General features: G+C 40.8%; 1 protein-coding gene across 5 annotated transcripts; it reads left to right on the forward strand.

Moving 5' to 3' along the window:
* The first annotated feature begins 3634 nt into the window (after positions 1–3634).
* On the forward strand, positions 3635–13784 carry LOC120504012 (C-C chemokine receptor type 4-like). Of its 5 annotated transcripts, none has more exons than XM_039713104.1 (6): positions 3642–3842; positions 3940–4149; positions 4268–4355; positions 5248–5386; positions 7333–7565; positions 8836–13784. In XM_039713104.1, the coding sequence occupies exon 6, from the start codon at positions 8852–8854 to the stop codon at positions 9926–9928; it is 1077 nt and encodes a 358-aa protein (XP_039569038.1). In that variant the 5' UTR covers positions 3642–3842; positions 3940–4149; positions 4268–4355; positions 5248–5386; positions 7333–7565; positions 8836–8851; the 3' UTR covers positions 9929–13784. The 5 variants fall into 5 exon arrangements, 4 of the variants coding, with proteins under 4 accessions (XP_039569038.1, XP_039569044.1, XP_039569054.1 ...); XM_039713110.1 differs by having other exon boundaries at positions 4283–4355; XR_005627905.1 differs by lacking the exon at positions 8836–13784 and having other exon boundaries at positions 3635–3842; positions 3940–4355; positions 7333–8655.
* Positions 13785–17194: the final 3410 nt, after the last annotated feature.

Genomic DNA, 17194 nt, shown 5'->3' on the forward strand with positions numbered 1-17194 from the left:
AATTATTCAAAGAAAATCTGAAGCTGTACTACCTCTCCCCACTGTTGCTTTTTCAGGTTCTATCTGGTAATGTCTTTCCTCTGTAGTTATAGCCCAAGCATGATGCATATTTGCCAAAGGCCGTTAACACACCACTTCTAAAATAGCCACTGAATGAAATATTTTCTGTATTAAGAACATACCTAGTTCTGCTCAAAATTTTGTAGTTTACACTTCTGTTTCTTAACTCTGTAGGACATCCAAAACTCTAATGAAAATCTGTTATCCAGCGTTATTATTTTGAAATTGAAGTTCAGTAATGAAAGCAAAAATTGAGAACAACTTCTAACTATTAAAAATTGGTTTCTGACACTTAACCACATACATATAGTTTCTGATGAAGTTTGCAGTAATTCTGCTACCACTTGTAAGCAGAACTTCCTAATTTACTTGGTGGCCACTGTAAGTTTGGTTTTCACCATACACACCCAAACCTCAAGATCTGTGTTTTACATGACCAGGGTTAACACATTGTTTTCAAAATGGGAAAAAAAAACCTTTTCCTGTCCGATTTTCTTGTCACACCAATATGCAACACAAAAATGTTAATATATTGCATTTTGTATCCCTCTCCCCAAAGAAATACTGTGAAATCACTCCCATTGGACATGAGGAAAATGATTTGATTTTGAAGAACAATTTGCATTTACCACATTTCTAACCACGATATTTCAATCAGCAGGAAGGAGCACATGAACGTTGGAAGGCAGAGGTTGGTGAATGGGATACAGAATGCCAGCAAGGACTCTGGCACTGCTGTTTCACTACGCAGGGGATATAAACCACTTTCCCACTGCAGCTGTCATTGGAATGGTCTGTTTCCCACCCCACTCAGATTTTAGGTCTCTGATAAATTCCATGCATTTGTCATTGCCCCATATCCAGCTGCAGCACAGCAGTCCCACAACACATAGGTCCAATATGCCAGGATAATGCAGGCAATTGAAAAGCTGGATTTCTCCCATGAGGAGTCCACGTTTAGCCAATGAATTTGCTACATTAAAATTAAAGCCAGCGCCACCAAGAGGCATAGAAATATCAGCAGAGATTGCAGTGGCCAAACTTGCAGGGCGCGTTGGAGGACACCGACAAAGCTGAGCAGAGCAGTGATGGCTCCTGTGACAAGACAGTTCCCCCTGGTGTCACACACGAGCCACTGTCCCCATGAGCAATCTCCTGTGCCCTGGAGCAGGACGGTTCCTTACAGGTAAGAGCTGCTTGAAACTCTGAGCTGCTGCTTCAATTATTTTCCAGTCTCCGAGCAGGTAGGAGCGAACCAGAAGGGAATGGTAAATCTGAAATGCATCTGGAGCAGGTTGTTGAACCACCTTTTTCCATAGCCCTTTGCCACCCATTTCACCCCAGACAGCAATTGCTGAGGAACATAGATCAAGGTAATCGATCCCAGTTTGGCCATAGCTGGAGCACAAGGCATTGAGAGCATTCCCCACTGGAGCATGGGAACCAGCAGTGCTGATGGCCTGTGAGCAGCCAGGCATGGGGAGCTGGGTAAGCATGCCCAGGATTTGCTTCTTCAGCACTTCTTAAGGACATCCTGCTAGGTCTTTTTGTACAGATGAAGGACCTTCACCTCACATCTTCTTTGTCCTGGAAGGATTGTGTCTGAGGAGGCTCAAAGCTGGGTTTGCCTGTTTCGGGAATGGCAGTATTAGAGCTGACTAAAATGTACCAGGTCATAACCCCTAAGTGGCTTCAGAGCCCCTCTGCAGTGAGTCTCTTCTTTATTGTAGTCACCCTCCCTCTTGGACTCCTGTCTTAGAAAACAGGTATCCTCATACCGTGATCAGCTTTTTCTTTTTTCTTTTTTGGTTTGTTGGTTGGTTTTTTGCTTATGTTTTTTGTTTTGCTTTGTGTTTTGGTTTGTTGTTTTGGTTTTGGGGTTTAGGGGTTTTTGTGTTTTGCTTTGGTTTGGTTTTGTTGGGTTTTTTTCCCCAAGGGAGCCCTCATTTGAATCATTAAGGCTCGCCCTCACTTGGTCTCCTGTTCAGTTCCTTTTTCTTGGTCCCATTCCTGAGCCTTGCTCTCCAGATCCTCCAGGTAGCTCAAGTTTCAGGAGGCTACAGTGAAGGGATGGATAAAATTCAAGTAACAATAAAAGCAATACAGAATGCTCAGGCCAGGGTTTACAGTTCAAGTCAGATTCAGAAGGTGCAACTGTAGACAGTGGCATATGGCTTTTTGCACAAAGCTAAGAGCACCTGGAGCCAAATATTTCCAGAGTCACCACATCCTCTCTCTATCCCTTGCTCACGAAGGATCTCTGCCCTGAGCTCACTCTATTGTTCCTTCTGCCCATCTTTAGTGTCAGTGCTTTCTTTGCATTTCCACCAGAAGGTGGCATTATTAAACTCCATTGGACCTGAAAGCCATTCATGGTTAAAGCAGGGCAAGCAAGTGGATGAGCAAGTAGAGAATGTAAAAAATATGTTTACGAAAAGTAAGAAAAAATTAGTCATTACATTGTGCTGATGGAAGAAACATCAATTTCTCTGAGGTTTTATTTATTTGCTGGTGAGCAAATGAAAGTCTGTGGATGTAAAATTAACTACAGGCAGTTTCACCAACAATTCACAAGGCACATCAGAATATCCTGTGAATCACAAAGATGACAAAAATGCTCCAATGAAAACCTTTTGCTGTGCCTGTCACAGTTTTATTTTGGTGTCCTGAGTGGTTTCCCCTGCTACTAAAAGTGAACTGAATATTGTATAATTTGGCTGTACAGATTGTCTGGAACAGGCCTTGCAGTGAAACAGCTTTTCCATGGGGTAACAGAGTGCCTGGGCCTTAGCAAACATGGAAAGATTAGTAATCATTAAGATCAAGTATTAGTTCTTTCTCCCTATTGATCCTCTGCAAATACTTTAATTTTTTTAACTAGCTTCCTTTATATTACATCTGCTTGGGAAGAACATGGCAGGAGAGACTTAGAAGATGAAGATGTTTCAGATGAGGCCAGTCATTTAATAAGCTTTTAAAGGCTACCAGCAGCTGAAGTGTTTGAGACTTGGGGGCACCAGCACAAAGCACACAGAACACAAAACCTTTACACCACATTGTCATCCTTCTTCTGTATATAGACTCATCACAAAAGTGGCCTGAGAACACTTCTGCTTTCACCACTGCCTTTTTTTTTTTTTTTTTTTTTCCAGGAAGACTTCATTTTAAGAGGACCTGATAGTGATGATTAGGTGATGGCTGAGACATTTAGAAAAAAAAAAATTCAATCTCAGGTATCAGCTACTTCTCAAAGTGGAAACAGCCCAGACTTCTTACCTATCTGTAGAGACTGCTTGCTGACATTTAACAAATCACTGAACATGACAAAGAAAGCTCCCTGCTGTGCCATTTCACATTTAAGAAGAACAAACTCATCACCCCTAGAGGTGCGCCCTGATGTTTTTTGCATCAGTGATTTTTATTTTAAGTAAAATTCAGCAGACAAACTGTCTATTTCTGTCATGTTTGAGGTGGGAAGTTTCAGTTCTCTTTTTTTTTAAATGAGGAGTTCTGTCTATAGCAGCTTTGCAAGCACAGCACGTAGAAAGAAAGCAAATTAGGCTGAGGAAAAGGATGGCTGACACCATTCACAGAATCACCAGTGGATAGGAACAGTAGAATGCACAGGACTGGTCCACTGAAAGAAAAAAAATGAGGGGAATTGCAGCAAGGAAATAGCATTGAACAAGGAAAAGAGGTTTTTGGCTTAAATAATTTTTTGTCAGCATAAACAGCTATCTTAGCAAAGGGAATTCACGCATTCAAAAAGATTGAAGTAAATTGTGAGTGAATTGTGAGAGAAACAACAACAATGGTTGTCTCTAAAATTAGGAAATTATTCTCTTCCCTTTTTTAACTTCTCTCTCTGTTTTGCTATAGGAAATTTGGAATACATTAAGAAATTACAAAGAAAGGAACTGCACAATGAACTGGTAGCACAGACACTTTGCTAACAAGGAAGAATGGGAGCTGCAGATGTGCAAACTGTGATCCAAATTCACCTGAACTGCAAAAGAAGAACCCCACAAGGCCAGACAACACACAAAGGAGCTGGCTACCTTGGATGGAGAGAATGCTTTGATGAGAAAGGTAAATGTTTGTCCATCTGTGACTTTGGCAGCCTGGATCCACGCAATCAATCATAATATTAATTCTTGCAATACTTGTCCCTTTTTATTTACTGTCATCTGCTTCTCTTGTTGGCCAGCCTCTTCCAAATGAGGACTTGTCTGATTAATCCATCCCTGGCCAGTGCTGAGATCAGACAGAATGGATGGTGCACTGGCATATCAGTGGTAAGTATCTACTTAGTGGGTTAGGCAAATGTCTATCTCCAGCTCTTCCTTGGGCAAAACTCCTCTGCCTCGTGTAAAATGGCAAATTAATGATAAGACTTACCATAAAAGATGGGAGGGGCAGAGATAATAATTTGGTGAAAAGCAAAGTTTTTAATGGTATGGGTTGTTCCACATTTTGCTTTTATTATGTTCCTTCCTGTTGCACTTCATGTGCCCCACCCCCACCATCCCATACAAAGGGTTAATCTCCTTCCAGTCCGGCCAATCAGGTTTGGTCCACCCTGTGATTTATTTGGTCAGTGTCACATATCCTGATACCATTTAGTAAAGAGGTAAAATTACTTGCTCTTGTCTTCTCTTCCCCTGCAAAACCTTTAGTTTTACAGCAACATCACTGAGAACCCTTTCCCTTTTCCACCATAATCTTGCCATCTCCTGCCATTCTCCTTTTCCCAGTCTCTGCCAGGTTCCCCAAGAAGTATCTGAAAAAGACAGGCTGCCATGTGTTACAAGGGACCTCAGAGCTCCCGTACTGGAGACTACAGCTATACTCAGTCCCTTCCATTCTTCTTTCTCCCCAAGCAATTGCAGAACCTGCACTCACAAGATCTTTCCTCTATTTTCTGCATTGCCTCATTTGCTCAGAGATTTCTCTTTTTTTTCCCCTGTTTTCTCTCCAGTTCTCCTTGCAGGCTCTCCCAGGAACTCTGTTCATTAGTAAGCCATCAGAAGGTATTTCAGGATTCATTCACATCCTCTTGATTTTCATGAACTGGCAGACAAATTTTTTCATCTTCATTTTCTGGAGTTCAGACATCATAAATTTTCAGCATCTGTAACTGAAACCTTCTTTTTTTTTTTTTTTGGTCTGACATTCCTCTTTCTGCAGAAACATTCTTGCTCAGTTTCCTTATGAAGATAGCCCTTTCCATCTGGCAATTTAGCATGAAGTGAGTTGGTATTATGGAAGATGCATTTCCTACTCAAAAGCCTTCCAAAGAAGGACTGGGCAAAAAACACTGTGCCAGGTAGGTGTTTTCTTCAAATTAGTGCCATATGGATCATTCCAAACTGGAATTCACATGGCTGCAGACTTTTTCCCCCCTGACAGTATGCCTGAAAGATCAGAAGCATATCTGAAGTGCAGCCTGTGTGCTAAGGATAGGTCTTGAAAGACTGGTCATGATGGTCAACACCTCTTGCAAAATGTTCCTGCTGATGGGAAATCATTCCTTAACCAAACAGGGATCTTAAAGGGTCAAAGAGATTTAATATCTGGATTCAGTTCTATTCACCTCTCCATCTGGAAATCAAGAAAAATCATCACTGATGAAATTCAAAGAAGATATCCAGTTTAATAGAGCTGAAAATAATGAGTGGGACAAGATAAGTATGCAGATGCATGGTGGTTTATTGAGGAGAAAAAATTTACAGCCAGAACTAAGAAAGCATTGTAAAGAGCAAGGGGTGTTTTTTTTTTTTTCCTGAAAAGCATGTAGTCAAAGAAAGATTTTCTGTCATAGTTATTGTGGCTGAAGAGCTGAACTTGTGGCTCTAGTACAACAACATGTCAAAGAAGAGATTAAGGAGGCCCTTACAGAGACAAAAGAACAGCAAAAGGAACAGCTTCTGGTTTCTGTGAGCTGGTGAAATGGGTACAACATTGTTGTCTGCTTATCTGATGTCCACATCCTCTAAGGACCGCTAGTAAACTGAACAAAAAATGTAAGTGATCTGCAGAGCAATAACCTGTACAGGAGGAACATCTTCCAGAGACCAATTTAAAAATCTACAGACACAGCTTGTGAAAGATGACTGACAAGGTCCTTCCCACACAATTGTTTTATTCTGGCAAAACCTGAAACCAGTAGATCCTGCAGCTCATGCTTCAGGCTTTTTACATCACATTCACATCAAGCTTTTCAGCCAAACAGAAGTTATTGGGCAGTGTAACAGTGTCAGAGGCATATGAGATAGCAGCAAATGGCATAACTGAATAAAAGCTATACCTGTGTCTGGAATAACACCAGAGAGTAAACAAGAAAACATATAATCTCTTGTGGACAGAGATGTCTGATTCTTCCTACTCTCACTACCACCTTCTGTAGATTTCTTGTTTCTGCTTCTCATTGTGTATTTTCAGTTTTTGCTGATCACAAGAAAGCAGGCTTCCCTGTTGAGAAATGGCTTGTACTTTTGCTTGGCTGGCCTTTTCTGGGAAACAGAGGGGACCAGCACCTGCCAGCTGCCAGCACAGCTGTTCTGTTGGCAGGACTCACAACCATCCCACTTGACTGCCACATGTCCTCTGTGCTCTCTTCTCCCTTCTCAGAATCCCCCAAAAGACAAATAAGGTCCATCTTACTCTCAGAAGAAATTCATAGAAGCTGCTGAGCTTTCTACTGAGACAGAGAGCCTTGGTAAACCTCAGCACTTTGCACACTCTGCCCTTAGACCACACGCATGTGTGCACATCCTACTTCTTATTCAGTATTCTGACCACTCTTCCATTCTGTCCTGGGCAGTGGTAGGAGGTAGATGTGCTGTATATAAAACCTTCAACAGAAAACATCAAGCAAAAACATAGTGTGAATTAACATGCCTTCATTTCTAATGAAGTAAGATAAGCAGAAGTCAGGAAGATCATGCAATAGTGATTAATTCTTCTGCAATTACATAATACAACTTGCAGAATTAGTTATCTCTCAGAGAAGGACTAGAAACACACTTCCCACACACCCACCAAGCGCCTGCCTCCTCTCTGCTCTCTACGGAGGATTCTTTCATTTTTTTTTCTGAGATTTAGAAAAGAACAAAGTTTCAGTTGAATGAGAGCTGAGTGACATCTATGCTTAGAGACATCAGTTTTAATGATTGTTGGATGAGATGAAAATGCTTTAACTCAATACTCAGTCTCCCAGTGGAAACTGTGGGTTTTTTTAAACATGTGTTTAATTCTATTTCTGACTTAAAGGGACTATCTCTGATGAGCACTGAGGAGAGAAGTACTTGTGATACAAGTCTAAGGAAGTCAAAGCTTCCGCTAAGAGACACAGCTACCTAGTGATATCTGCATTTTACATCTGCTGTATACTGCTGTGTGGGTAACACCTCCCTGGCAGAGCTACCTGAAGAGGAGCAAGAGATTCTGCGCCCTTAGAGCAAAGAAGATTCTTCACATCATCTGGGAAGAAAGAAGCAGAAAAGGTAAAATTCATAAAATGCAATTGTTCAAACATTTATGTATCATGTACACTCATGATATGTGTGAATGTAATGTTTTTTCGTTTACCTTTTGTAGTTGCTCAGGTAATTTTTTTAAGCAGTTTTAAGAATTCTTGCATCATCAGAAGTGGGGTGTATTCTGTGAGCGTATGTTTTTAAGTATTCAAATGCATTATGCTGAATCTAGATTAAATGCAGGTATGTCTGGCTGCAGTTGCTGTAAAGCTGTCATTTCTACACCACTGGTGTCAAACAGTTCTGTCCTTGTGACTTATAAATCAGATTAAATTCCTCTCTGTGTAGAATGGAACAGAACTCTAGGCTGGAAAGGTGTCATGCTTGGGAACACACACAGTAGGTCTCAGCTTAATGACAATCAATGTTTGCTGGCATGTAGCAGCAACACACAGGGCTAAGACAAGTAAAGCTAAGAAACCCACTTCTCTTCTGCTTTCCATTCATAAAATGAAGACAAAGGGGAAGAAAATAGCACAGACTTAGAGTTCTGATATGTTAGGCTAAAAAAATGCCACTTGTGAAGTGAATAACACACGCAAGTAAGAACAGAACTCAGACTTAAATTTCTGGTATGTTTGGCTAAAAGAATGATGCTGTGATGTGAATAACACACAGGCTCATAAGTCAGCAAGATATTTTCCCTGTGTCCAACTTACATCACTTAAAACTCTGTATCTACCTATTAGAAAAGAACATATATATGAAGATGACAAATTCATGTTACTCATTTAGCCACTGAAAATAAGCTCTTATTGAAAGTTTATGACAGCTTTCAGTAAAGGTAATTTCATAAGAAAAGTCTGGTGCTTGTTTATCACTGTCTTCCTATGGTGGGTGACATATACCTGATGGGAAAGGTGGGTGAGTGAAATTCTGAACTGCTATGAACAGTGAGTTTGCTTTTTACTTTGCTCAACATGGAAGTTAACCCTCTCTGAATTGACACTTGTGGCCCACATCTTTCACTCCCATTTGCTTTCCTGTCATCCATTTGAACATCCCTTTGTGCTTGACATGCAAGTTGTACAGTGCTGCAAGGACTAAGCATATGCATGCTAAGGACAATACCTTGTTCAAGTGTGCACACGCATCCATCCCATAATGCTTACATAATATCTGACAACCTGCAGTGAGTCGTGTCCTGAGCTGTCACTCGTGATTCAGGTTTGTGGAGTAATCATGTGGTCTTGACACACAGAAAGTCACTGACATTTTTATGTTCTTCCCTTCTCAGAACTGGGGGAAAAAACATGAGTTCTTCAAGTACAGAGTCCCTTGAAGTTGAACCCTCAACCTTTTATGAGTATTACGACAGTTATTACGATGCTCCAAAACTATGCAGTAAAGAAGGCGTCAGGAGGTTTGCAGCCTCCTTCCTACCTGTTCTGTATTCCCTGGTATTCCTGGTCGGGCTCGCTGGAAACGTTCTGGTCATCGTGGTCCTCTTCAAATACAAGAGGCTGAAGAGCATGACTGATGTGTACCTGCTAAACCTCGCCATCTCAGATTTGCTCTTCGTTTTGTCCTTGCCGTTCTGGTCTTATTTCACAGTAGACGAATGGGTTTTTGGAACTCCCTGGTGTAAAATCATTTCGTGGATCTACCTGGTTGGGTTTTACAGTGGGATATTTTTTATTATGCTTATGAGCATAGACAGATACCTGGCAATTGTTCGTGCAGTGCTTTCCTTGAAAGCAAGGACCACCTTCCATGGCTTGATTACTAGCCTTGTTGTGTGGCTAGTAGCTCTCTCAGCCTCAGTCCCTGAGCTTGTATTTAGAGAGTCTTTTAATGAACATAATTTTACTACCTGCAAGCCGATATTTCCAGGCAATTTCACAACATGGAAGCTTTTTTCCACTTTGGAAGTCAACATTTTAGGGCTCCTAATCCCTTTTATAATTATGACATTTTGCTACTCCATGATCATTAAAACATTAGTTCACTGTAGAAATGACAAAAAGAATAAGGCTGTGAAGATGATTTTTGTTGTCATGATTGTGTTTTTCTTTTTTTGGACCCCCTACAACATTGTTATTTTCTTACAACTGCTGGAATTTATGGGAGTCATTAAAGACTGTCAAGTGAGCAGGAATCTGGACTATGCTTTCCAGGTAACGGAAATCCTTGGCCTTTTTCACTGCTGCCTCAACCCAGTCATCTACTTCTTCATGGGGGAGAAATTTAAGAAGTACCTGAAGATGCTCTTTAAGAACTGGCAGTTACCAGGGTATTTCTGCAAGTGGTGTGGAGTTCACACCACTTACCACACTGAATCTACCAGTTCATTTCACACACAATCTACGGGCGACCAAGACGCTCTGTAACACATTTCAGACCAGCCACTGAACTCAGCAGCAGGGACTTTGAAAAGCAGGAACATTGACAAGCTAAGCAAATGCAGACACATTTAACAATAAGCTAGTGCCGGATAATTACTTACTTCAGCTTTATTTGTGCCTCTAGATTTTCTGAGTATTACGAGAGAAGGTGTCCCAAATGTGGAAGATGGAGGATGGACATGCAAGGTTTCTCTGCTGTGATTACAAATCACCGCTCAGCTCTGTGCAAAGCACTGCATTGTGTGGCTCCTTTTTCATCAGCATCAAGACATTGGCCTGCATGGAGGGGCAGAGGTGAGAGAGCACCTTGCCATCAGCACATGCACTTGGAAAACATATCCATATATTCAAGAAGGTTGATTGTAACCATTCTTTTTTATTCTGCAGTTGATCTGTGTAGGACTTGTGACTCTTAGGCAGCTATTAGCAGTACCTGCTACATTTAAATGTTTTGTTTCAGCGGGATGATATATCCCCTGTCATTAAGAAAAAAGGACAAAATATGCTCTACGTGCACAAAGACTCAAAGCAAAGCCATTACTTTTCATTGTAGGTGCATTTTCTTTCAGGTTGACATACATGACTACATGTAGGTGTATATATAGCATTTTGAATTACTTTATCATTGTAATTAAGGATAGCACTTCTGTATTTTAATTAAAATGGAAAATATTTTGAATATTTTTGAATAAAAGTGTTTAAAAAAAGTTATTTTCCAGCATGCATGAATAAATTTGAAACATCTTGGTTAAAAGTATATATTTTAAAATGAATGTCCTTTCTTCCAAAAATACTTAACCCCAAAACTCAATTTTCATTCACTGGAGAGGTATCTGGCAAAACAAAAGAAAGTAAAAGCAGAGATTGTGTAGAATGGGTCTGTCATAACTTAGAAACCACACATAGAATCCTTGCATTTGATAACAGCAAAATGCAAACAATGTGATACCCCAGTAGCCGCTCACAGGATATTAATTCATCAGAAATCTGTAACAGGAAGGAAACTCACAGAGCAGTGTTTAGATTTTGGCACAAAAATGATTTTAAAAGAGGCAAAGAATCAGTAATGTGGTGGCAGACAAATTAAGAGTTGAAAAATATATATTTGAAGATACTTCTGGTGTGTCTTTTTGCTGGACAACAACAATTCAGATTTCTTACTATAAACCAGATGAATTCTTTTCTTACACTGTCAGTAATAAAGTGCCTGCTCAGCAATCAGCCAAGGCTGCAAACAGCAAACGAGGCATTAAAATGCATCAGGAAAGGGCTGAAGAAGAAATGTTAAAATATTGTAGTGCCATTGGGCTCATCACTCTAAATGAGAGACACAAGTTGAAGCTCATCTCCATTTGACCTCTCTCATGATATAAGACTGAAGATAAAATGCAGTACTTTTAAATCTCACATACACATTTATCCATCATAATTTTGGGAATGCACTACCATTTGCTGTTTGCTGAGGATGACAAGCAAGAGTCTGCATTAAGCAGATAATAATAACAGTTGTGGAAGACATTACTTGAAGTAAGACAGAGCCTTTATTTTCAAGAAAAAGACTATAAATTCTTAATACTCAAAATCTTAGAATCTACTACGTAAATCACTTGGGAAAAACTGATAGAAAGAGTGGGTTATGCCACCCATCACCTTTTTTGAAAAGGAAGACACATTTCAAGTATGAGGTGCTTCAAATTCTCCCAGATGACAGTGAAGCCATCATAACATCCCAAGGTGGCAGAGCACATCATCCTCACAGATGGTGATGCTGACAGCAGAGGCACTGGGAACTGCCCTGGAAGCCAGACAGCTTCCACTGCAGCTTCTTTTTTCTTTGTACTGCTCTGTGATCTGTCTAGTCAGCAAGAGTGGTCCTTGATTTCCAGACTAATGGAAAGGCTGCCTGTGCTACCCTGGCAAAAATGAGGGTCAACAAGGAACAAGCAAGCTGAAGGCTCTTGTCAGCTGTGATGTAAGAGACATCCAGGGCAAAGAGTGGTATCAGGGAATGGATTGCAGGCTGGTCCAGGCCTGGGCAAACTCTGTGGTGAGGGAGGATGCTGTGGAATTAATGGGGTGCACCCAGCAGCCATGCAGCAATGCCACCAACAGAGGCAGTGCAGAGCCCTTCTCCCACACAAAACTCAAATGTGCCTCGTGTCACTGCTCAGCTTTGTACCCCATGGCCTGTGCACGTTTCCCTTGGTGCAGAGGGTACCTGGTGCAGCCAGAACTCCTCCAGGTGAATGTTCTCTTGTTCCTCTGTGCCAAATAGCCTCTTGCAGTTCTCCCAGTAATATTCACAGCTGCTCAATGCGTGTGCTGGAGAGCAGCTGAGCTGAGCTGAAAGTTGAGCTCTGAGCAGCTTTGCTGCGTTGGGTGCAAAGAAGAGCTCATGTTAAATTGATGGGTTCAGGAAATCAGGTCCTGAGGCTGGAGCTCATTGAACATGGGTGGCTTCCTCCTCTGTTTTCCTGAACAAAACCCCCACCCACATGCACCAAGCTGCAGTGGACAATGATACTCCTCTTTTGAGAGATGGTTTTGAAATCTGCTGATGAGAAAGGACGAGATAATAGTATTAATACAGACAAAAATAAAGTAGGGATTTTCAAAATGTCACTTGACAAAGGTGTTATTTCAGCTGAACAAGAGTTTCCAGCAATGGAGAATATACGTACAAACTCACTGAACCATGAAAGACAATGGATAGACATTTGAGTGAAACAAAGCTGACTCATTCTTAAAGCCACATTTTTACATCAAGGCTCTCCAGAAGGCCACTCTGCATCCTCCCTTCACCTATGCTAAGCAGCCACAGAAAGGTAGAAGAAGGGGGAAATCAGCTAATTAGATTGAATACAAATAATGATGAAAAGATAACAACAAGTTGATTGGTTTTCATAGCATGCTTAGGCCACCACAGTCACTCCCTAAACACAAAGCTGAATTACACATTTGCTCTGGAGGACAGCTTTACCCCTTTTAATCGTGCAGAATCACCATCATGGTCAGCAGCCTGCTCCCAGACAATCTGCTCCTCTCAGTCTGAGAGCCAGTGAGGAATTGCAATTCTTCTATACTGCAACTGCTTGTCACTGTCCCAGCACCAGTCTGCACACCTGCTCTGAAGGGGAGTACAATTCCACAGGCACCATAGTGCCCCTCTGTAACCAGGATACTTCTAAACTGCCAGCAGGGACCTACATCACACATTTTCCTGCAAGAGTTCTTAATTATTTGCAGTTTTATGCAACATCTCTCTCTTAACACAACCAGAGACCACCTTCATCACATCCTGCCTGTTATGCCGATATCTCCATCATAATTAATTTACAGTTAGAAGTCAAGGGCCATTTAATAATATCAATCAAAATAATCATTAAAATAGCACTTTAGGCAATGCCTACTGAAAGTTCAACTTTGCTACTCCAGTCATGAAAGGAGGAGACTGGAAATGATACAATAGTGGTGAGATTTGTAGCATTTGTATAACCGATAAGACCATTCAAAGGAGAAGGAGTGGTGGTTGTATCTGCAATCATCTTACTGTGACACAGCAAGTGCCAATGGCAATCACAGAGAAATCAGTCTTAAAGCAGTGGGCCCTGCCACTGAGGAGACACCAAGTTAGAAGCTCCCAGGATGATTTTCTTTTTCACAGTCAACCAGCAGCAACCCCCATCACAAAACTAACAAAATCCCATCTTATGGGACAGTCATTGAGTCAAAGACACTTCTGACAGAAATTAAGCTCAAAAACAAAGAAGCTCTTTATCTGTTCCAGGCCAACAAAATTAAGTCCTCCGTGTTAATGTAGCCCAAATACATGATTGATCAATGGATCACACTCCTTTAGTTTTTGTACTTTTTTTTTTGTTGTTGTTTTTCAAGTCATGTTTGAAGGATTGAAGTTTCTCTAGGTTTTAATTTCTTGTTTCAAAACAAGTAACAGAACACATTCAGTATAAGTAGCTCTGCAACTGCATAATGCAAGCTCTTTGTGAATTCAAGTGTTGCAAAATAAAACTACTAAGGTGCTGGTTTTTAAGGCACTAAGAATTTTTTTAATTCCAAGATTTCTGCTTGCTTGAATTAAACAACAATGGCAAGTAATCAAGAATCTGATCTGAAAGAATCAGATCTTTATCCATAGATAAGAAATGCTCATAAAGAGTATTCTTGGTGATGCTAGCAACATGTAAGACAACAGAGACTGAATGAAGATTGACATTACTAAAGGCACTCTTCTCCTCAAGAGAGACTAGTAGCACACAATCAGCATTTTCCAAGAAGGTCCAAGCAGCCAAGTTCAGGAAGAGACTTTTGTATCTGGGACAATAATTGGAACAATGGGTGGACATGTCTGCAGGGAAAGCATATTTGTTTCTTTTGCACAGGAACTTTGCACTCCTTAAAGAACCCCCATAGGAGTACTGTAGTTTGGGCAGGACAATGGAAGAGAGGGGCCCTCCCTGGCATTTAACCTGTCACCATTACTCACAAACAGAGAGAGCAGTACTGGCTCACAGTAACATCCTAATCAAAGTGAGGAAAGACCACAACACATCTCTGTACTTGCTTATAACTGGTAAACTGAAATTTGACCTCAAGAAAGACCATGACTGCAGGCTGAGTGAGCGACTTGCCTTTTCTGCTATCAAAGTACGTGGGAAAGCTGCAAAAAGTGCATAGAAGGATTAAAAGGATGGATTTTGCTGTTGCTTATGCCCTCTTTCTCATTCACAAGCACTGGGAATGGAAAAAAATGTCTGGATGATTGCAGGGAGCAACGACATGTTCTGCAGGCCCTGCAGACAAACAGCACTGAGAAGCTGCAGAGAACAGCTCTGCCCTTGCTATCAAGAATCTTGTTTATGCTTTCGAGAACAGTGAAACCCACAGCACGAGGTGTCACACAAAACTCCTCAGTCCTACCGAGAAGGGGCTGAAGGGTTTATGAAAGGAAAGATTCCGGCTGTTTTCTCCTCCGTTCTGCTTTACCAGCCCATCTTTGCATAATGCAGGTCACTACGTGCTTCCGTTCTTCAGAAATATTAGGGAACCTCCAAAATCTCCCACGGGAAGGTTAGTGCCTGCCTGCTGCTGCCCTGGCTTTTTGCATGAACCTCACATGCCACCACCTCATCTCCACAGTCACATGGAGTCACTCCATTCACTTCCTCACTGGCTTGAGCTCACGTTCTCTGCACGCAGAGGTCTCACAGTGGGATGCCTGTCTTGTCGTGACACTGCAGAGTGTTTTCCTTTCGACAAGGCAGTTCCATGAAGATGTCCCTGCTCTTTGCAGGGGAGTTTGACTGGATGACCTTTAAAGGTCCCTTCCAACTCAAAGACTTATATGATTCAAAGAAAACATGGAAAGGGCAAATTTTTGATGGCAGGTGCACTGGTTAATGATAAACATCTTTTAGCCTAAAATTTCCTCTTAATTTTCATTCCAGATTCACATTGAAATGATTTTAGAGTAAGCCAAGCCTATTTGTCAACATTACTGCAACAAAGTACTTCATTAATTCTGCTCTGAATTTTTATTATAATTTCATTCTGATGGGGGAAATAATTTCAGAAGCCCTCACATAACCAAAAATTGTAGAAAAAAAATTCAAGGATTTGTCTTATTTAATACACTTAAACAGCTTAAATAGAATAAGTCCACCACATTGTTCAATAAGTAGCTTATTACACATATCCATAGGAATGTACCAGAACTTAGGAAAAGAGATACCATTAGAAGCAAAATTTCAGTCAAGTGATGAGTGCTGAAGACTACTTTACAAAAATATGAATTTTTCTTCTGTGTTTTTTTAATCTACTGCCTATAATGTAAAAGACTACAGTATTTTATAGATTCCATCAACATGAGACTGAATAAAATTTAAACAATCAAACATCATATTAGCATTTGTGAAAGGTCAATTCTTAAGTGATAACTATTTACAATTTGCGTCAGAGACTGAGAAAGCAAGGTTAGTACTAGATACACAAGGTTCTGCTGAATTTTAATTTGCATGTTGGTTTTTTTTTAATTCCAGGAACGGGTGTGCACAGAGGCAGAGCAACTATTAATAGTGTCAGAAACAGGGGGAAGAAAAAAAGCCCACCTTTTCTCTAAGGAAATTCACAATGAAGGCTTCAGTCATAATACGATACAACTGAATGTGACCTGAATTTTCAGGAGGGCACATGCCAAATTCTTTAACTGTCATACCAGCATAATTCAGTGGGTACATGGAGGCTTCTAGGTTCCTAGAAAAATGTGAAAAAACCCTCTATAATTGTCACCTAATTGTACAGAGATAGCTGTGGAAGAGCTGATACTGCCCAACAACGGAGCAAATAGGCAGCTAGGATCAATGTTAATTTTAGGGACATCTAAAAAATCTGCCAGGTTTTCTAGACATGAGGCACAAGATTCCACAAAGTTACCGCTTTTGCAAAAACAAAATGAAACACAGTTAAAAAAAGAAATTTAAAAAAAAATTAAATTTAAATTAAAAAAAAAATCAGTGGGATCCTTCACAAGAAAAGCCCCAGCAGCCTGGTCAGGGAACGGCGCGAGGTGTGAGTGCACTCCAACAAGAGCAGCGGCTGAGGACCCGGCAGGCGAGACCTCGCACAGACTGAGCAGCCAGACGTGACATTTGAATGAAAGTCAGTTTCTCCTCTGTGACTGCAAATGCAGAGCCCCACGCAGACAGACTGTGGTGGACGGGGGCAGAATGTAATTGGCAGCAGCTGTACTTGTGCAGATAATGGTCCTGTTTAAAAAAAAAAAAATGTTTTATCAATACCATCTTACTAAATGCCCTCAGCTGTCTGCACTGGCTTCCTTATCATGGTGGTGCAGACTTCAACCAGGCAGAAGTAACCTAGCCATATCAGTACCTCTCAATCTGAGTTAATATATCCTAACTGGACTGTAGTACCCTAGTGCTTTACTTCTCCCTGAAAACAAACAAACAAAATCTGTTGAGGTTCGACCTTTAGCTTTGCAAGGGATGTTGGTCAATCTGAGTCTTGCATTTGCCACATAGAAATCAAAACTCTGCCTTTGTAAAACAAGGCATTTTGCAGATGAAAAGTACTACAATTAGATAGTATTACAGAAACAAAAATCTATGTATTACTTGCTAGATTCCTTGCTTTGTCTCAAGACATCAAGAACCATGCACTCTCATTTACCCACAGTCCAGAAAGTTTAATCTCCTTCCACAGAAGATGAAAACA

Source organism: Passer montanus, unplaced genomic scaffold (genome assembly GCF_014805655.1).
Source record: "Passer montanus isolate IOZ18808 unplaced genomic scaffold, ASM1480565v1 scaffold10, whole genome shotgun sequence".
Classification (NCBI taxonomy): domain Eukaryota; kingdom Metazoa; phylum Chordata; class Aves; order Passeriformes; family Passeridae; genus Passer; species Passer montanus.